The sequence below is a fragment of the Copadichromis virginalis genome, linkage group LG11 (assembly GCF_057382275.1).
Source record: "Copadichromis virginalis isolate Kocher_CV1m ecotype Utaka linkage group LG11, C_Virginalis_male_GT1.1, whole genome shotgun sequence".
NCBI classification, from domain to species: domain Eukaryota; kingdom Metazoa; phylum Chordata; class Actinopteri; order Cichliformes; family Cichlidae; genus Copadichromis; species Copadichromis virginalis.
In genome coordinates, this window is record NC_140628.1 from 18,364,643 (window position 1) to 18,386,053 (window position 21,411).

Genomic DNA, 21,411 nt, shown 5'->3' on the forward strand with positions numbered 1-21,411 from the left:
GTGGTGATGATGGTGTTTCTTCCCACATCAAAACAACGCGTGAAGACGCGCTTTCTGGCAAGCTGGTATTACATCATCATCGTCTCGTATAGGTTAAGTTAAGCACATTAGCGTTGATTAGAATGACACCCACCTTGAATCAGAGGATATCTGCATATTTTTTATTTTTCTGTTTAAAGCACACGATTGGTTTTTAGTTCTTTATGATCAGCTTTATTGATAAACACTATCAATACCTTATTAGCTACTGATTGCCAATCCACCTCTTTGTTTGCTTCTTAATTCTGAGAGAGAAAAGAAGCACTTCATCCATGCTCGTGAGGCTGCAGACAGAACAGGAAACGGATCCGATTCTAATTAATATTATTCTGACAGGCACAAGGCCCGCGCGCAATCACGCACATTTTTAAGCAGGAACTTTTGCATTTGGCTGTCAGATCCAAGCTTGAAAAAATAGTAATAATAATCAGCTAGGCTAGATTTTCACACACGTGCACACAAACATCACACCAATGCTTACTGTGGGGAAATAACTCACTCAAGGGAAAGGGGGAAATGCCATCAGGGTCACCAGTGTCAAACTCACGGTCACCAGAAGAGAAGAAACAGAAGAAGAGGGTTTTTTTTCTTAGTATTTTTTATGTTAGCACATCGGGACAAATTTAAAGCGTTCAGGTTTTATCTGAAATCAGGAAAGCATCGTCGCGATGCGTTCAATTGCCAGTCTTTTAACCCTCATTTAATCACGACAGCCTAAAGTTGTGCTTAGGGTTGAAGCTGACTTCATAAGATACATTTTTGTCTTCTTAGATTAATTAATTATCTTAAGAAATAAATTAGACAGCGTCATTCAAGGGAGGAGAAGAGGAGCAAAAGAAGGGGGGGAAACTAAATAAAAACATCTACATCTGCTCACAATCTTTGTGTGTAATCCTGCGTGATAAAAGAAAAAGTCCACATATTAGTAAAAGAAAAAGATTACCGCATTGGACCGTGATTCAGCCCTCCAAAATGACCACTTTTTAGTCCTCGGACTCCACTTTGGGAAGCCCTAATTTAACCCTAGATGGAAGCTGTGGTTTTCCCAGCCAAAGCCAGTTCATTTAAAAGCAGCCTCGGGGCAGAAACAACACATCATCGGCTCACAATCTTCCATTCATCAACCCTGATTTTCTCTCGGCCATTAATTCCACTCAAACGAATGGGCTCAAAGCAAGAAGCATATTTTTTAACAGCACAGCTGTCAGGCAACTCAGTGCAGCAGCTCCCTGATTTGCTGGGTTTCACGGAAATATATATATGTGTATACATATGTGTGTGTGTGTGTGTGTGTGTGTGTGTGTGTGTGTGTGTGTGTAAATAAAATAAATACATTTAGCCTCGACGTTGGAAAAAAGCTGTTTAATATCAACCCCGTTATTTAAAAATGTGCAAGTCCGTTGTTCATGTGTCAAGTGATGAAACACCTGCAGGCATTCCTCACCTCTGCGTCATATCTACCCCAAGTTCATCCAGTGAATATGACATAGCCTATTCCCCCCCCCCCCCCCCCCAAAAAAAACAAACAAACAAACAAAAAACAAAACAAAACAAACAAACAAGCAATTAAACAAAAACAGCAAGAAGAACAGCGTTGGATTGCTACAGGTCTACATCCCACAACTTGTATTTCCAGTGAATTGTGACTTGGATCGATTGGTTTTAAAGCTACTGGAAGAAAGATTTCAATGCCATGATGGTTTCTGCTTGTTAATGATATTATTATTATTTTTTCTGCAAATGAAACACAGAGAAGGAAAAGGAGGAGAAAAGAAAAGCAGTTTCCACATGAGAGGGGAAAAAAGTCCCTGGATTTCTCTCTTTGCATAAAACAAAAAGGCGAGCTACTGCACGGAGAAAAACATGTATATACATTTAGCTGTGACGGTCCAGGCTGTGGCAATCCCGCTATTACAAAAAAAGAAAGAAAAATAGGTCTCTCTTTCTGTCACCCCGTCCCCTACAAAACAAAAGCCTTCTCGGCTCTTCATTTCTTATATATCTCACCCTTTGTCTCTTCTGTAAAAGCCACCCAGAATAAATTACAATCTCATTAACAAAACTAAAAAAAATAACATTAAATAAAATGTCTACGCGCAATTTCCCCCCGTTACATAAAAAAGGCAAAACAGACGAACAAAAAGGCTGCATGGTTATTGTAAAATAATAATAATTTTGATCATATGCTGCAATTTTTGGAACGCCACTAAAATATGTTTTGAGGACAAATTATTCGCACATTAATTTTGTTTTGTAATCCTCCCCTTAGATCGTTTATTTGTGGACATTTCTCTGCTATATTTATGTGGATTCACTCTTAAAGCACTGTTTTTATTTCAGAGCGGGCGCAAAATGGCGAAAGCAAACTCTTACTAGGCGAATTAAGCCAAAAAAATTAAATAAATAAAAATAATAATAATGCAAAATAAAAGTTCAGAGGAATTTAAAAAACAAACAAAAATAGCAGACATTTTTAGACGTCAAAATTAACGCGTTACCAAAAAAAGAGAGAAAGAAACAAAAAGAAAAAAAGTCCGAACCATTTAAAAAAGGTACACAAGTGCAAGGCGGTGGGTTTAGGCTATGGACTCTGAAGCTCAACCTGCTCGTGTGTGATTTTTGTTTTGTTTTTTGTTTTGTTTTTTTGTTTTTTGGGGGGAGGGGGACAAAAAAATGAAAGAAAATGGGAAAAAGTGCCCCAGTGAAGAAAAAGCGAGAAAAAAGAGGGATGACTTTTTAAAGTTATACAATATTTACAAAAGCGGATCCAAACTGTTCTGTGAGAGTTGCTTGTGTCGAGATCTGTGTGTGTGTGGAGCCCATCCTGTTGTGGGGAGAAGAAAAAAAAGAGAAAAAAAGAAAAAGGTGCCATATAATCCAATCAATCGCCACGGAGCCCCAATCCTGGAGCTGGGAGACGCTCTGAGGGGGGAAATAATAATATTTAACGCTTGTTGTGTGGAAAACACGGACTTTGTTGTTTAGACTGCTGGCTGACTCACGATAGAGGTCACACACTTTTTATTTACCACATCTCTGCGCTCAGGCCATTTATACTGAAGAGTTTAACCAGTGAGCTGCACGTGCACTAATAATAATAATAATAATAATAATAATAATAATAATAATAATAATAATAATAATAATAATAATGTGTTCTTAACTAAATGGTGACCTCAGTCCACACAGAATAATTAAAAGCGGTCTGGCTGACAGATGGGACTCAGGCGATGCTCACCCTCAGCTGGACTCCACTGCACTGGGGCTGAAGCCTATACCGGCCTCCACTTTACTCCATTAACGCAGCTCCTTTGACCTCCCACTGCACTACCCACACACCCATCACGGCTGGACGCACAATTTAGAGCCACAAAACTAAAAAAGAAAGAAAGAAAAAGAAACGAAAATAAAATAAAAGATTAAAAAAACGTCTTTGATTTCCCTTTTACGCACAGCCCCAAAAAGGTTGGAATTGATATATATTAAAAAAAAATAGAAGAAGAAAAAAAAACTGGAAAATGGAAGCTTTTCTTCTAAAACCATTCTTCCCCTCCCCTCCTTTTTTCGTCAAGTATAATTTCAGTACACAATAGGGGCTACACCTTGAAACTGCGTCGTCTGGAGTCACAGTGCTGGGCATGTATCCTCGGAGAACATAACACGGGCTTATGTTCCTTCAGCTCTGCGAGAGGGGAGGACAAAAAATGTCCTGTCCTCCCGTCACTCGTTTTCCATTTCTCAGATATTCACTGCAGATATTGTGTCAGTAATCACTGCAATCTATTATACATAAAACACCCACTATATCGTTTCATAGTCCAGTGATTTATATATAACCTTGGGGGGTGGGATAAATTAAAACGGTAAACAAGTCCTGGAGGAGCCGGTCCGGCAGAGTTCATTGGACCGGGGTCTGGACCCCGTGGTGCGGCGGCGTGTCCCCGTACACATCCTCGCTCCCCGGCAGCGCTCCTCCCGGAGGGGTCATGCGTTTTTCCTTCTGTCTCCTGTTACAAAACCAAACCCTCACCACTTCTTTCTCCAGGTGCAGACTGTCCGCCAGGCTGATTATTTCCGACGCTGCCGGTTTAGGGCACTTCAAAAAATGGCTCTCCAAAGCTCCTTTTACGCTTACCTCGATTGAAGTCCGTTTTTTTCTTTTCCTCCCCTGCGCCGCGATTTTGTCCAGGCTGGTCGGGCTGCCCGAGGTGGAGTCCGCCTCCTCCAGCCACTTGTTCAATAGAGGCTTCAGCTTGCACATGTTTTTGAAGCTGAGCTGCAGGGCCTCAAACCTGCATATGGTGGTTTGCGAAAACACATTTCCGTACAGGGTCCCCAGGGCGAGTCCCACGTCCGCTTGCGTGAATCCCAGCTTGATCCTGCGCTGTTTGAACTGCTTGGCGAACTGCTCCAAGTCGTCCGAGGTCGGCGTATCCTCATCCGAGTGGTCGTGGTGGCTCTGCGGCCGGTGCTGGTGCTGATGCTGGGACGGAGGGTGGCCGTGTTCGCTGAGGTGCGGGCTGTGGTGGTCTTCGTGACTGTCTCTTAGGTTGTGGTGGTGCATCCCCTGCCCGCTGCCCGGGATGAGCCCGTTGACGGTGAAGCCCGGCTGAGAGTAAATAAGGCTTTGGCCGTTTGTCGTCGCCATGCTCTGTATGTGCGCCGCCGTGGTGGTTCTCCACGCGCGGGCGTCGTGGTGGTTCCCGTGCGTCTGGTGCACCAGGTGGGGCGGCCGTGACTGGTGCTGCAGGTTGCTGCTGGAATTGTGCATCTCGTCCCGGGCGCCCTGCACCGCGGGTTTAATGTCCTGCTCCGCGCCGAGCGGGCTCGAGGACCACGGGGCTCCCTCTCCGTGGGACAGCGCCGTTATCCACTGGTGTGCGTGGCTGAGCGTGTGGCTGTTGCTCTGCAGCGGGTAGTCGCTCTGCAACAGGCTCTGCGCGTCCCGGTACGCCGTGGCTTGCTGCATGCTGCCGGGCTCCGAGTGCACGATGGATGCGCTGGAGGTGAGAATGTTGTAGTGGTTAGACGCTGCGGTCGCCATGACTCTCGGAGCCGGACTGGTCGCTCTTATTAAAGGAACCTCGCATTTGACAGAACCTCTCCTGCCCACAGGCGGCTCCCAGGCGCTCTGCCAAGTGGACGCCGAAGCGCACCTGGACTCCGCCCCGCCCCCCGCCGCTCATTGGGTACGGGAGGATGATGGACGGGGTTACCAGGGGCAACGGCGCGGCGATTGGCCGCGTGGAAGTCTCAACAAACACTACTGTCTTTGTTGGAGAGGTGCGAGCCGAGGCTCCCGTGGAAGCGGAGAGCCGGAGTGCAGCATGGGGAGACGGAGCACCGGGATCAGCAGCGCAGCTGTAAGATCCAGTTCATTTACTTTGATAATCTCGTTCTATCCAGACTGAGACTGCAGGGAGTCTAGTTCCAGGAGACCCGGAGCTCTTCTGTATTTAACCATTCAATCCCTAATTTAGGTGGACTTCAGATTTTTATGCACATTTATGGCATTAAATACTGGAAAAAGTGCGAACCCTTCTGATTTGCGCATAACTTTTCCCCCCTCAGTGCCATCAAGGACTAGACGGCGTTTTGTGTAGTCTACATTTGCAGTAAAGCTTAGTTCCGTCTGACATCTTTGTTTTAGTGCAACATTTCTGCTTGTCGTTGTAATGCATGCATATTCATATGTCTGCTGCTGTTCGTGCAGAGTTGTCTGTGTACTGTAAGCAGGAAAAATGCATCATATTGCGCTGTCTCTCCTCGAGGATGAATATATATCTTAGATGAGCCAATCATTTTTTTTATAATGACTTTTTATAATGACATATATTGGAATGAAACTAAATGTAACAAATCTGTCACACAAGAAGCTTCTAAAGTGAAATATTTGATAGAGAAAGGAGCTCAGGCATGTTTTAAACAATTTGATTTTATTTAAAAAAAAGACAGTAACAAAATGTTAACAAACTTTTGAACATTTGCTGCCATGCAGACTGAAATGTATTTAAAGTCTTCAGGTAAAAACATTGCGCTCTGCTTAAACTGAGGTGTGTGCCATTAGCTGGCATCAGTCTCAGGTGATTTTTGCAGCTGGTAATGGGGACTGGGATCTTTAAAAGCATCGGCTATTCAAGCTGCACTTCCTCAAACACTGACGCTTTCCTGTAAAAGTGTAAACTAGTATATTTTTTCCCTTCACCGAAGGCTTGTAAATGTAGATGTCGGTCAGCTGTCTTGACTTTAAAACTTTTAACAGCCCATAAAGTAAACAGATCAACTTTTGTGTCCAACTAGGCTGTAAAGTGAGTTTTACAAGTCTGTCTTGGTGGGAGAGGCTACATGCTGATAAAAAGAAGGAAGCCCCCTCCCAGTTGAAGTTATGGCTTTCTCTCTCTATACATATATAGCATGGAGGACTTGCAAAGTTTAGTGATTAAAAAAAAGAGAGACATAAAACTCTATCCAGTGTGCCCTTATTACATGCAGTTTAAAGGATATTATGAGGGACTAAATGGCTGTTTACAACACTGTAAAGAACCTGTATATGGGGCCATTAGAGCATGGTGCAACTGTACTGAAGGCTTATTCACTTCACTAAAAGAGATTTCAAAATTATTTTCAGGTCTTATATAGAACGATTACAGAGTTAATATTGTGTGAACACCTTCTCTGGTTGCTCGTCATCCACTAAAGTGAAACTAGAAAGAAGTGAAGAGGAGGATTAAGTCCAAACTCAGGCCTCTAGTCCAGAGCAGGGAGGGCAGGTTTCCATCCTGTCTCAGCTGTCCCCCCCCCCCCAACCCTCCAGTGTCAGCTTCGGGGACCAGGACTTTGTCCAGAGAGGGGACATTCCTGGCCAACTGCTGCTGGTTGCCATAGGGAGAGGTAAATGAAACAACAGCAGTTGCATCGCTGCAGCTCTCCCCCACCCCTGTTCCCGGACTATCTAAAGGCCTCTATTTAGAGAGGCTCTCTACTGCGGGGACAAAGCTTTTGCAGGGATAAAGGAGGGAGGAGTAAAGTGCACAGGGCCCTGAGAGGGAGAAAGGGCTAGAAAAAGCAAAAAAAAAAAAAAAAAAGATGAGAGAGATTATGTCTGTCCTCAAAGCTGCTCCTCACACTCCGCTGAGAGAAAGCAAACTGTGAAAAAAATGACAAACACATCTTGGACATTTTTCACTGGCAGAGGCACATGTTTAACTTTCTAACTTCTGAGGCAGTAATTCTGCATGTTAGAAGACATTAATGATTCCTGCTGCATGTGTGCAATTAACAGTACCTTTGGTTAGTCTATGGCCTACAACAATTCAGTCCACCAGAAATAAAGTCATACATACTGGCCACAAATTAAACCTATAAATCAACGCAGGCAGTTCTTCAATATCCACAATTTATAACTTTCAAAGTATGCAAATGACTCAAACTGTAATTAAACATTTTATTTAATAACTTTGGACCTGCAGTAAAATTAAGAGGCAATAAAAAAGCAATTATCAAAGAAATACTTTTCACCCCCCCCCTCCCAAAAAAAAAAAAAAAAAAAAAATTCTAGCCGTGCAACGAAAACACAAATGGTGAATATTCACGCTCACAAATCATTATTAGTGATGTTAATTTATTCAAAAAGTTCACACAGGAACACATGTCGTGTATATAGACAAAGGTCTGGGAACAATGCAGGGCCATCCAACAAAGAGCAAGTGCTAATTGCAAAATGTCGCTTCTCTATGACCTGAATTGCAGTTTCAATTCATATGCTGATTTAAGTTGTACTACAACTTTTTCTTTGCGCTTTGATGTCGCTTAAGTGGCCAAAATTCTCATTTCTGATCTTTTATGCCACAAAATATGAACAAAAGACAAGTAACGTAACCAACTTAGAATACATTTGAGACTGTTAGCTGTATAGTAAATACATGTTTTGTCAGCAAACTTTCAAAAAGAAAGAAAACTGCCATCAGCCCTGATTCATTGCGGAGATAAACAGTGGACAACTGCTACAATGCTTTCTGATGGTCTGTTTACATCAGTAATACGCAGCAGCATAAAGCGAGTGATGATGAAGAGCAAAAACACACGCAAAATACTCGTATTCCATGTATCACTCAGGCTCTTCAATTAAGTATTACTGATTGGGCCTTTAATGGATCTCATTTCAGAGGCTAATAATCTTTCATAGGAGTGAATCCAGCTGCACCGACAGCACATGAAGAGGCCAGGATTTAAGTCATACCAGGAAAAAGTTTCCAGGCACGGCTCAGTAATTCATTCTGGTAATATTGAACATTATTGTGGTGTAACATTGAAATCGGCCAAATCAAAAGAACATTGTGGTAATTAGGCTGTAATTCAAGGAATTACCACATCGCCACACAGGCTTAAATAGTCGTGTTGGGAGAAACGCAAAGCACATTATTTTAATGGCGTAATATGCAAACTATGGCTCGTTTCAATTACGTGGCTTAACAATGCATAAATGATGCGAGCCTTGTTATTTGGACTGCAGGGTCCGTAGTTATTCAATCACACAGAGGGGCCAGCGTTAGGGGCCACGCTGCCTTTCCTCTCATGCACCGAGACGCAGTGAGGTCGCTGCCAAACTGCATTTAAGGGAATAAAAATGAACAGTAGAGAATGTAAGCGTTAAATTAACAGTAGGATAATTATATGACCCGTGTGCTGTAAAGATTCAATTTCTAACGCTCTAATTAGGCGACTGTCTCCCCATACATCAGCTCACATCCCTCTGCCAATTTCTCACCAGAAAGCGTCCTGTGAGCGGAAATAATTTGATTTTATTAAGACACGGCTCGTGTAATGAAGAAAATCAAAGGAGGGGCTGGTTGAGTATGATATGTTTTTTAAATCACTGATTGTTCCACGATCTCAGTCCGCTGAGTCCTATTTAAAGACGAGGACATTGGGGTCCAAACTGAGGGAGAGAGGAAGGCGAGGCCCAATCACTCTTCGCTGTCTGTGAACGCCAAAGAACGATTATATTAACCCGTGTAATGAAAAGTATGTCCACCGCCCACTGCAGAGAGAGGATACAGCACCTTAACGTGTCAGACCTTTTAGAAAGAAATTTGTAATCATGATTATTTTCACAGTCTTAACTAATGAAACTTACTTATCAGTTTCCAGAACACAAACAGCCCAGAACACAGTGGGGTGGGTGTGTGTGTGTGTGTGTGTGTGTGCGTGTGTGTGTGTGCAGTAGGAAGGTTTTCACACCCATGTGCTGACAGGTATGGTTAGGTTTGGCTGTGCTCACCTTAAACCTGCCTTGCATATGCATGCACAGTATAAAAAAACAATTCATGACATCATCATTTTGAAAGCCAATCACAACTCAGTATGCAGTTTTGGTGTGATGTGATTTGAAAGCCTCCATTCACTGAAAACAGGCTTCTTGGTGATGCAGATGCGTTATCTTGTGTCCAGTAGGTTAACTTGTTTTGTTTAATTTTTTTTCCAGTGAAATTTCAGTCTAAAATAAACCTTCAGTGAAGCTGCTGAACTTTATGTGTGGAACAACTTGCTAAATTAAATTAATTTAATTCCCGTCATAAACATTTATTTTTGTCCAGCCGACAGTCCAAAATCCAAAAAGATTCATATGGTTACCTTAGAAGCCGTAAACAGTCACTAGATATTCATATTTGAAAATCTGATTCGTTTTTTTTACCTTGTATTTAAAAGTCTAATCAATATCAGAAAATACTAGAATTTAGTTTGATGATTTATAATAAAATATAGAAACAATACTGTAACATCTGTAGAAAATATATTTTTAAAGTAATGTAAATAATGTTATCATTGAAAATAATCTATGACTTTTCATAGTTTAAATGAAACAAACTCAAAATACCAGTGGACAAATGTTTACATAACTGTACTAAAGCACACACAACAAAAAAACAATTATTTGCAGCATTACCACCTATGAATTACTAGCACAATATTGATATATATATATTTTTTTAATATCACGGTTATCTCTAATATAATACACCTCTAGATTCCTGTATGATATCCAGGCTTTCTTTGTAAAAGATAAAATCCAATGAAGCACATTTAGATTGTAACAGCTTTGTGTTTAATGCAGCAAAGATACAAACAGTCCCCGCTGGAGCATTATTGCTCTACCGTGGTGTCATCTTTGGGGAACAATCGTGATGAAATGGAAATCTGTTTACTTTGCATTTATCAGCTGCCTTGACTTTAGCTGATAGCAGAACTGATACAAAACCTTCAGATCAGAAGAATACAATCAGTGTGGGCTCATTTAAATACAAATAAAGTACATGCCTTATTTTTAATTTATGCAATAAAATAAGATCCCCTAATCCTGAGTATATACAGCCAGAAATATATGCAGCGAGCACAGATCACTTCCTTCGAAGTAATAACAGAGTTTTATTTCAGATTAGCTGTTCGGATGTCAATAATTCTCGCCAAGGCCCGTTTCGAATCTTGCATAACGAGAGCCGACCCACGCCTTTCATCCTTACTGTAATTGTTGTGTGCATCAAAGACGAGGGAGACTGACAGGCTGTATGGGAGGATTAATACAGTGGGTGAGTGACGACATACTGAGGCGGGAGGGAGGAGCGAGAGAGGGAGAGGAGAGCGAGAGACGAAGGTATGGGGGTGAGGAGGAGGAGAATGAGAGAAAAGTAGGAGAGGACAAAAAGTGGGGAGAGAGTTAACGAGAGGGACAGCATTAATTGTGTGCTTTGTGCCGGGGCTCTTTTGCTGAGTGTGGCTGTCGAGGTGCGGGCGCTCACCCCTCCAGCAGCCCGCCATGATCTGAGCCAGCTCTCAGACTGCTGTATTCCAATGCAATTAGGCCACTCAAAGGCCTGCTTAAAGCTGCACCCCCACCACACACACACACACTGATAGCAACATCCCCTGTGGGTCCCCTTCATTGTAGCAGGGACGTGTATTCTGTCCCTCTTTGAGGCCTTGGATGAAGAGACCACCCCGGGGAGCTGAAAAAAAAAGCAAGGATTACCTCTCTTTCTGTCCCCTTTCCCTCTGTCTTTCTCTCTCTCTGCCTCTTTATCTTCCTCTCTTTCTGGTTTCACCTCTAAAGTCTATCAGCTCGGGCAGGCAACTGAGCTCAGCTCCCGTTAGCTTCTCCAAAGAGACACAAGTTGGAGCTCCTTTTTTTTTTCTTTTTGCAGGAGGAAACAGAAGAAGAGGAGCAATGAGGCATTCCTGTGATGGATGTCATTGTGGGACTGCTCTAGCAATACCACTTCCCTCTTCCTCTTTCATTATTCATGCAGTCATATATTTCAACAAGTGGCGTGGGGCGTGTAGCTCGCTAGCTCGTCCCCGTTGGCACAGGCGCCGCAGCCTCAGTCAGTCTGTCCCCCTCTGTGTGCTGTATTAAGAGAAAGCGCTCCATGATAGCAGAGCTCTCTTGGCTGGCTTTCAGTGCGTCTCATTCCCCAGAAAGCATTTAAAACAGATTACAAACCTAACGCTACACCTCCCCAATAAGAGAAGAGAGGAGGAAAGAGGAGGAAAAAAAACCTGGCACATTAGCACCTGCAATACTAGTCAATGGCATCAACAGATTAACGAGGTAATCCACACAATGAGGTCTTTGATTCGTGTGGTTTGGCAGGCAATAATGCCAGGCATAATACACACTGTTATTTCAGGCTGTCCCAGCACGAGAAAACCTGGCAGAAGCTGATCTCTCTCTCTCTTTTATTTATTTATTTTTTGTTCTTTCTATCAGATGAGCTTCTTTTTTTTTTTTGAAGATTTTTAACTTGTGCATCTGGCGCTTTTGCCCGTTTTCTTGTCGGGGAAATAACCTGCTGGCTTCTCCTGTGGCACATGTGAAGCGAGGAATCACAGGCTTTCTGAAGGCTGTTTAAACAGCAGGGCTGAGGAGCTCTCCATCGTCCTTCCCCCCTTATTTTTCTGCATAAGGACGTGTGTACAGGATAAGTGTGTGTGTGCGCGCGCGAGTGTGTGCGCGGAAGATCTCGCAGCCCCATCGCTCATGTGCGGCTCGATTAGCCCCACGTGCCTCGTTCGTCAGACGTGGAGGCAGAGCAGATGGCAGAAGACGCACCGTGTTACCATGCTGGAGCACTATGTAACGCTGCTCTAATTGAAACATCAATACTGCCCTGTCAATACACTACTGCTACTTTACAAAACACCTCCACCAACAGACCTGCACTAGACTGGCAAAGAAAAAAAAAAGTTTACCGCCCGGGGTGAAAGTAACTTTCTCTGTAACGCTTCCTGGTCTTTTTAATCTCCTAATATTAACACTTCACTTGCTTTCTGTTTGTATACAGCTTGTGGTGTTAAAGGAAGCATGCATGGGAAAAAAAGAAAAAAGAAAAAAGGAAGAGATCCTCCTCAGCAGTATCTCCACTGTGGCAAAAATTTTAATGAACTGATAGAAAGTTGAGAGAGCTCACATGGCTGTGATCAGTAATTCGACGTTATTGGGAATTCAGTGGAGAACAGAGAGAAATTAGGCGGCTAGGAATTAATTTGTTATTTGTCCAACTCAATGAGGAGTGACGCAGCCCCCTTTAATGAACGGGGTAATCCATTTCTTATTGCACGGAGCTGAATTCACCCTTCATTGAAGTGGAAAAAGACAAACATATCTTCCACTAACCTTTGCTACTTCCGAAGGCAAACCAGGAGTGGGATCGGGGGTTGGGGGGCGGAGACGAGCGCTGCTGGAGCTATTTGTTTTTCAGAAACAGGGTTTTGGGGTTTGTGTAGGCGAGAAAGTGGGTTTCAAAGCCGACCTACAATAAGTCATCTTTGCTGATACCGAGGCCACAAAGTCAAAATACAGTACGCTGACTTGATTCATGATTAACTGGCTTTTCTGCACTGTGGAAAATGACAGTCTTTACGAAACTATGGTTCATGGTTGTGTTTTTAACTCCCTTCCCTCTGCCCCGCCCCCTCTCACGCCTTTCTGCTCACAGATCCGTCATCTGTTGGATCTAAAACGCTTGATTGTGCCGACATCCTGGATCTTCTGTGAGGGCAAGGACCTGCGCTCCTCATCCGCGTCGTCCCCGAAGGTCTCGGTTTCAGGAGGCTCCCTCTCAACAGTAGGTCTTGTTTTCTGGGCAACATGTGTGTCAAGTATCTGTGGGACAGTGTAAATAGTCATAAGATAGCAGTCTAGGGTCTGATTTTGCTCTTCAGTTCACTTATTGGGTAATTTTATAATATGAAAATTCTCCTACAATCAAAAACGCTGTACCTGAGTGGGTTACATTTCAATAGGGAAAAATCTCTTTAATTAATTAACTGAATATCACAATAGTTGCCAATTCAATTAAATAATTGTTTCAGCTGTTAAAAAACAAACAAAAACAAAAACAAAAAGACCAACCACATATCTATTATGAAAAAAAAATAATAAAGCATTCTGGTGGCCAAATGGGCAGAGTGCCATGTGTCTAGCGTGCAAACTCACATTCCTCGAATTCATTAAATCAAATCATTTTCCCTTCATCTATTCCACTCCTCAGTCTTCACCCCCCTAACAGAAAAAGCACAAAAAACCCAAACTATAAAAATAACCTGTGTTTTAGGACTGGTGGGGGTTGCAGCTTACCTTGAAAGCCAGACTAGATGTCAGGCTCGACTTAACCGGTCTGTCTCCTCGAGTTTTTCCCATCTGGTTAATGAAACAGATGTTTCATGTTAAAGACAAACAAAATATGTACAAAATATGGCTCTGTTGTGTGAGGGAAGCGAAAATACACTGATTCCTGCATTTCCCATAATGCAGATTTCTTCCAACCAGGTAATGAACCATATTTTTCAGCTTCTTAAAGTTATTCCTCACCGTGACACCAATGTCTTTACAGGCTGAGCAGCACTCGGCTACACTAGCAAGCTGCATTCATGTGCAAAACCAGTAGAGAAACTCTAATTTCTAATAAGCAATATTTTATTTTTAGTAGCTATGGTACGTTATTTATTCTTGTTAAGGCTCCTTGTGGGCTTCCATCTGCTGCACTTCTCACCACCACCACTTGCAGCAGGAGTCGCGACTCCTTTGACATCCTTTTCCCCCTCCTTATGGAAGTCAAAAAGCTGAGAAAACACACAGAGGAAATGGGCCACGAGCTGTTCAGAGGAATCCAATTCAACTCTGTTTTTGCAAGAAAAAAGGCAAGGACAAACAGCTGAATTTGAAATCAATCAAACGCTGGCTCTGTCCACAGGAGCAACGTTCAGGCTCTGGTTACGATTTGATCTTGGCTCAAGTTTTCAGTGAGTGTTGACGTCTCCGAGTTGTGAGGAATCCCGAGCCGGCAGCTTACAGCGGGGGTTTTAGTGATACAGTATTTACAAGGCATGAGGAAGTGGGAGCGCTGCAACAGACGGCACCATACACGGTGCTTTCAATTATTTCTCACAGCATTCATGAAAATAGAAGCACAGCGGGGAGTACAGTATGAACGACAAAACTATAAAAAGACACGGAGTGAAAAGAGAACTCCCAAGCTAAAATAAATGGCGTTGTGTGCCGTTGCTTGGTGGAGAGCTCAGAAAAATGCATGCCTCCCAAAAAGAGTCAGAAATAGCGTAGAGTACAGACCAGAGTAGGGGTGATGGAGCAAAATGGATGCATAAATAACTGGAAGGAGGTTGAAGTTTGGATTTGAGAGCATCTTATGAATCGGTTTTTAGAGTTATGTTGGCCTGATGCTCTAAGTAGTGGGCATCAAAGAGCCTCTCATACACGCAGATCCATTCATAATATTAAATATGAAGGCTTGATGGAAACTTGCTGCAACTTACATGGGTTTCAGAAAGGAGAACACCTGCTTTTTAAGTTTGTCGCTGTTAGCATGCTAATTCGTTAACATTTGCTAAGCACAAATGAGGCTAACGGGAATATGGCTAATTTTCTACTGTAGGTTATTGTTTGTGAACCTGCCACCTTAAATTATTGGCTTGATGATAATGCTATAGAAAAACAGACAGAATACAAACATTTCGGCACATAATCATCATCAATCCGTCCTGTAGTTGATCGCATATATTTTTGGGGTCTGGATCAAAGCAGTGGACTGACTCCCAGCCCTACTGACCCTTCAGCTCATACCGCTATGCTGCTAACATGGGTGAAAACAAATGAAGCACCCAGTCCAAACTCATGATGCTGTTTCTTACATCAGAGTGTTTCTCTCTGCACTGCCATGTTATATTACAGTCTTGCAGTATTTATATGCCTTGATAACTTATCAAACAAGCGCAGTGTGATGCTGCAAACCTCAGCTAAGGCTAAAACCCGTTCCAAAGTAAGAACTTAGAACAGAGACCAGATTGTGATATTTTCTTGACAACACCAAACAAAAAAATAAAATTGCAATAACTTTGCGTGAAAACAGACCAACTCAACCGATCACATTACCTGTTGGCAGAGGTAATACGATTCAACAGCAACAGCAACTTCGGGTTTATGTTGTTTGCTGTGTATTAACATCATTCATTGTTCAATTAACAAAAAATTTTTTGGCATCAACCTTGATTGCTTTATTTAAAAAAATATATATACATATTAAAATGAAAACCCAAAGATATCTGTCAGACTGTTTGTTTTGTAATTGTGTCACAGAGTTCCCAGTTCAGATCAGAAATGATGGTGGTGAACGAAGTGTTACTGTTATCCAAGAGCAAGGACGACAACTACGATGAACAAATAGAAAAATCCACGACCACAAAAAAAAGAATAAAAACAACCTCCAGATGAAAAGCTTCAGATTGGTAAATTTAGCATATTCAAGCGAATAGGCGCACACACCTACACTGCATCCTTTCTGCCCTCCAACACATCACCGCAGACAGACGACAACCAGCTTTTCCTCGAGCTGATCTTTCTCTCTTCTCTGAGATGAGAAGATGCTGGTGAGTAGAGAGAGGGAGAGGCTCACAGACAGAGACGTTTGTTTCCCAGCCCTTCCACCGTCTCCGTGGGACGACCCTCCCCATCCACCCCCAACCAACCAATCCCCCCCCCCAACCTAATGGATCAAACAAAGGACATCATTTGTAGGCCAAGTCTTTTTCTGAGCGTCTCTCTCCTCAGCTCTGCATACCAATCCAATACAGCCCAAGGAAAAAAAGCCACGCTGTGGTACGAGTGTGCGTGTGTGTGTGTGTGCGTGCATGTGTGTGTGTGTCTCTGGGCCGGGGGTTGGAAGGTCTGTTTGCCTCTCCGCCAAGCATCGATTTATCCTTTTCTCCAATTTATTTCTCCTCCTTGCCTCTGCAATCCATTCAGATCTGCCTCTAGGGGAGGAACTCGGGGTAAAGACGTTGTCAGGCCTTGCCGTTGCCTCCTAACACCGGCTCAAAACTCATCTACAGGCCCGGGGACCGTGTACCCCTGCAAGGACACGTCGGGCAGCAATGTGTGCATGCAAACAGCTACCTGTCGTCCGGCGGCACACTTCTGTCAAGGCTGTAATTGGCCTGATAATGCAGCATAAAGGACAGTGACAGGGGCTTGTGAATTTGTTTCAGCTCAAACGCTGGGGCTGGAGCAATGATTAAGTAGACCGCAAAATGTCGTCTAATTTTCTAAGGAGCGTTATACCCTGGTGTTTTTTCTGCAGTAACAACTGTTGGAGAAGCCAGAATGATATTTAATTGTTCCTCATAATCAGGCCTAGACTACGAGCAGATATGATGGGAATAACAATATCTGGAGTCCCGATTCAACTGTCTGATCCTTATCTCTGCCTGTATGATTCTGACATTTTCAGATGTTATTACTCACACTCAAGGATTTGTATCCTAAAGCCTCGACAGTGACGACGACGGCGCTCAATAGAAATGCTGCATGTGCACAAATCCCACGGCTCTACCCCCTATCCACACACACACACACACACACACACACACACACACACACACACACACACACACACACACACACACACACACACACACACACACACACACACACACACACAGAAACACCCTTGACAGAGATCTGTGAGCCATTCTTCAGTGTCACAGTGAGCGACGCCTGGCACATCCTTATACCTGAAGTTGATCAATGCAGATATGTCCAGGGGGAAATTGAAATCCATAGGAAATTAGGCGACGCAAGTGATTTATTGGAACAGTAAATCATGGTGCCTGTGATGTGTGGAGAGTCTGTGTTCCAGCTCTGTGCGCCATACTGTACCTTTCCTCTTAGTGACATGGCGATATCAGCAGCTCGCACCTTCTTCTCCCTCTCCATTTGGTAGATCCACTGCAGCAGGTCCATAGGAGGGGACTGGTCCCTCTGGAACAACCACCCATGAGGGATAGGGTGATTCAACCCCATGGACACAACACTCTGCAGGGGTCCCTCTGAAGTTAAAAATAGAAGCACAATTAGATTGCTGTATGCCTCACTACCTATGTTTCTATCTACAGTACATGCCAAATATGTTTCTATTTCATTTTTAAAATAAGACAGGAACGGTTCTGTGGTCTGTAAATACATAAAGTGTGCTGGAGTGGCTCTAGCTCAGGTAGTAGAGCGGGTCACCTACTAAGTGCTCCAGTCTGCATGCCAAATATCTTGCCCAAGGATGCATTCATCGGAGTGTGAATGTGTATGAATGCTAGTTAGGTAGCACTGAAAACCTAGAAAATTGTGATTGGGTGAATGAAAAAGTTGTATAAAGCGCTTTGAGTGCTCAGATAGAGTAGAAAAGCGCTATATAAGAACCAGTCCATTTACCATTTCTGAGGTTAGTAGCAGAAAAATGTTATTCAGGCAGTTTTGCTAAAATAAATGATATTGGGTGATATTTGCCTTGCAATTTCATTTTGCACATACATCAGAAGATTTTATCGAGTCAATCCTGTTTTGTTACAGTTTACAAACTGTTATTTTCATCCATTGTTGTGCAATATTTTTATATGCAGGGTTTTACTTGCAGGAGGAGTTCTTGTTCTTCCAAAGAGCCCTTATTTAGATTGATATTAAAATCAGCAGCAGCTGATTTAAAACCAGATTTTTGAATTTATACTTCTGTTACTCAACAAGAAAATTTACAGTACTTTTTTGTTTTCGGTGAGATACTGCAACACAGACTCACTGCCTTCACCCCACCAAGGGCTCACTGTGAGCCAAGAGAGTCATGCAGGAGTTTTCATTGTTAGCGGCAGACTCTGCCATTTCAGTGTCAGACTCAAACTGTCTACCCTTCAAAAGGGATTCCCTGCATGAAGATGCAATCCAGCCTTTCCATTTATCTCACTGACATCATCCTCTTTAGTTAGAATAAGTAAGCGCAGTGACACAACATATCCATCTGTTCCTTGCATTAATAATATCAAAGAATGTGTAAGAATCATTTTGCAGAATTAAAAAAAGAAAGAAAAAAAGCAGGAATCATGTATTCTATCATATTACAGAGTATAATATTGTAGTAATAGAGGCACACACACATAAAAAGCACTAGTCTGTCCTCAACTTAGAGGATGCTTCTCAGCTTTCTGTGTATTAAAAGATCCCTGTAAGGATGAAACTGCAGGACAGAGTCACTTACAGCACAAACAGCAAAATGAAAAATATATATCTGACAGAGTATTTGTAGTTGAGGGGACTGAGTTCATGCACAAATGTTCAAATAAATCCACAAGCTTTCCTTGAGAATAAAACAGAGATAGTGTGTAGTGTGAATCCCAACTGAAGAATCAGCCCCCCACCTCTCAAACACTCCCAACTCCCCCTGCCTTTGCTGTTTTTTTTCTCTTCCAGGTACATCACTTGTGTTCTTCTAGCTTGTTTTTGTCCTGCTTTAATTGCTTTTTCTTTTTTTTTTTCCCTTTTGCAGCGAAGGAAGAAAAGACAACAACAAGGCGGTGAGGGCTGCAGCTAATGGAGAGGCTGTAATTGTGAATGGAGGCATTCATCTGGAGACATCGTCCGTGAATTGCGCTGCACAATACCCAGCGCCGGGCTGCTCAGATCACCAAGCAGTCACCAAGCACGCGTGCACACACGCACACGCGCACACATATAAACATGCTGAACCCTCAGATCACTGGTGCTCAGAGGAGCAACGTAATCACACTTCCGCAGAGAGAAAGACATCGAAAAGGGGAGGAGAGAAGGAGAGGCTGAAGAGGGGGGAGGAAGGGAAGAAGAGAGGAGAAATTATACAAGGAGATAGGAGGAGAGGAAGGGGGAGGAGGAAAACGGAATGGTGAAATTGATGTTTCCTACCATTTGATTTGGGCCACAGAGCCCAGGAGGCAGATCAGATAGAGCTACATGCACACACAGAATCAGCACATGCAAAGAAACAAGGATGCATGCACACCATCCCTCTTCCATAGAGCCCATACATGAAAGACACGCATGCACAGACTCATATACAGAGGCATACATTTAAAGCCATAAATCTGTACAAATATTATGTAAATAACCTGTAGAAGCTCACAGAACCATCTCACAAACCCCATAATTTCTTCTACCTGCTTGAACATTTAAACACAAACACACAAATGCACACACACATATTTTTTAAAGAAGACACAACAAAGCCTATAGTATGGAAGGAAAAAAAAAGCCCTCATCCCGGCGAGGCGAGACGAGACGAGGCACCTGTCAGCTCGGTGGTTCCTGCTACTACAGAGAAACATCAAGAAACAACAACTCAATTAAGCACACCATCCCTGTTCAATTACTGCCACATAATCACAGCAATTTACCTTCACTTGCTGCACAGCCACCAAACAAACACACACAGAGGCACAGGCGCACATACAGAGGCGGTTTCCCCTCACAAACGCCAGCAGAGACACAGCCGCATCACAAAGACTGACCAGACTGGCTTCATTCTACACATCATTAATGTGAAGCTCATCTGGAGGCATCCGCAGGCTAACCAGCATCAAACAGACACGGAGGACGACGGCAGAGAACAATTTAAGTGAAATGCTTATTCACTAAATATGTGATGAACAGCAACAGCACTTCCCAACATGTCCATTACAGTACTGCCACCACTATAAATAGCACAGCTTCTGTCTAGCAAATGTAGCTCGGTATATTTAAGGGTACGCGCTGTAAGTAAGTAACAGAAATCATTTGTGACCCAAATCTGTTCATCTTAATCACTTCTTGCACATTCTTTATGACACCAGGGATCTCAAAATCATCAGTAAGTTGCTATAATTATCATCATCATTAACTAAGAGTGAAATAACCTTTCCACAATGGTCCTGTTTGCTATTGGGCCTTGCTTCTGATATTCTTTTTCTGTGAGTGGCATAAAGATTTGTTATTTTATCTTTCCAAGAAATCAGACAAATTTTGTGTCTTCAAACTCCATCCATACATGTTCAGGATGAGTGAGAATGCCAAATGTGAGCCATGGTTTCACCCATCATCAGCATGCAACCTAAATAATTCTTCTGTGTCAGAACAAGAGCAAATCCCTCCCTGTAAAAAGTAACAAGCCTAGGTAGTAGTGACGCTGACTTAAAGGCATTCAAAATCTGCAGAAGTCTGTTATACACTAACACAAACATAGCAGCTAAAGACCACATGACCCAGGGTGATGCTGATGCCATCTGCCAAAGATTAATTTTTAAAAGGTAACAAAAAGCAGAGATCAACAGGCTTATAGGATCACGCAGAGGAGAGACATTTTTGGGACAAATCTACAGTTGAAGTGCTGTTTCAATGATAATTTTCTTGTGCAGCTAGTTTTCATCAACTTTGCAGTCAGTATTGTGATGATGTAATAGTGTAACATATCACTTTCTACAGGGAACTCATTAATTACTTTAAAAAGTACACATATTAAGTACAATCAAGTCTGAAACATACAAATTCATATCTTACTAAGTTTAAGTTTACTGTTTCTATGACAAACTTCATATTTAGCAGACAGATTTGGAAAGCTATTTATAAAAAATATGAAAACACACTCTAATCTATTCTGCACACAGCGTAATACAAGCTAGTCTGGAAATTAGAATCATCCAAAGTCATGACTGAGGGTGATGCTCAGGGCACAGTGTGGCTAACTGGCCCACTACAGAATGATGTCACTGGGGATACGACTGAGGAATAGCAACACTGTAAGAACCTGTGAATGAAGTGAGCGTGTGTGTGGACAGCAGATTGACTAACAGCTTGAACTTGGGTTAGATCCAGGAGCATGGGGAGGGATACATGGATGGATGAAGAGAGAGGGAGGAGGGAAGAGGGGGGGAGCCATTGATTTCTCAACAGAGAGATCAGCATCTTGACAGAAAGAGACGAGTGAGCAACGGAGCAAGACACACACACACAGAAAAAGAGAGGAGATACCCACTGCG

At 42.8% G+C, this 21,411-nt stretch overlaps 2 protein-coding genes and 1 long non-coding RNA gene across 3 annotated transcripts in view; 1 reads left to right on the forward strand and 2 right to left on the reverse strand.

Moving 5' to 3' along the window:
• Positions 1 to 1,563: 1,563 nt before the first annotated feature.
• On the reverse strand, positions 1,564 to 5,184 carry pou3f2b (POU class 3 homeobox 2b). Its single transcript, XM_085473434.1, has one exon. The coding sequence runs from the start codon at positions 5,081 to 5,083 to the stop codon at positions 3,938 to 3,940; it is 1,146 nt and encodes a 381-aa protein (XP_085329560.1). The 5' UTR covers positions 5,084 to 5,184; the 3' UTR covers positions 1,564 to 3,937.
• Positions 5,185 to 5,249: 65 nt separating this feature from the next.
• On the forward strand, positions 5,250 to 21,279 carry LOC146698346 (uncharacterized). The gene is made up of 3 exons (XR_014923017.1): positions 5,250 to 5,402; positions 13,032 to 13,160; positions 18,915 to 21,279. It is a non-coding gene; the product is annotated as an uncharacterized LOC146698346 (long non-coding RNA).
• LOC146698347 (furin-like) overlaps positions 10,044 to 21,411 on the reverse strand; it is a 78,369-nt gene continuing 67,001 nt past the window's right edge. The window contains exons 8-10 of the mRNA XM_085473435.1: positions 17,267 to 17,436; positions 13,673 to 13,735; positions 10,044 to 13,198 (exon numbers count right to left, since the gene is read on the reverse strand). Of these exons, the coding sequence (XP_085329561.1) occupies positions 13,037 to 13,198; positions 13,673 to 13,735; positions 17,267 to 17,436 (395 nt within the window). The 3' untranslated portion in view covers positions 10,044 to 13,036. The remainder of the gene's footprint in view (positions 13,199 to 13,672; positions 13,736 to 17,266; positions 17,437 to 21,411) is intronic.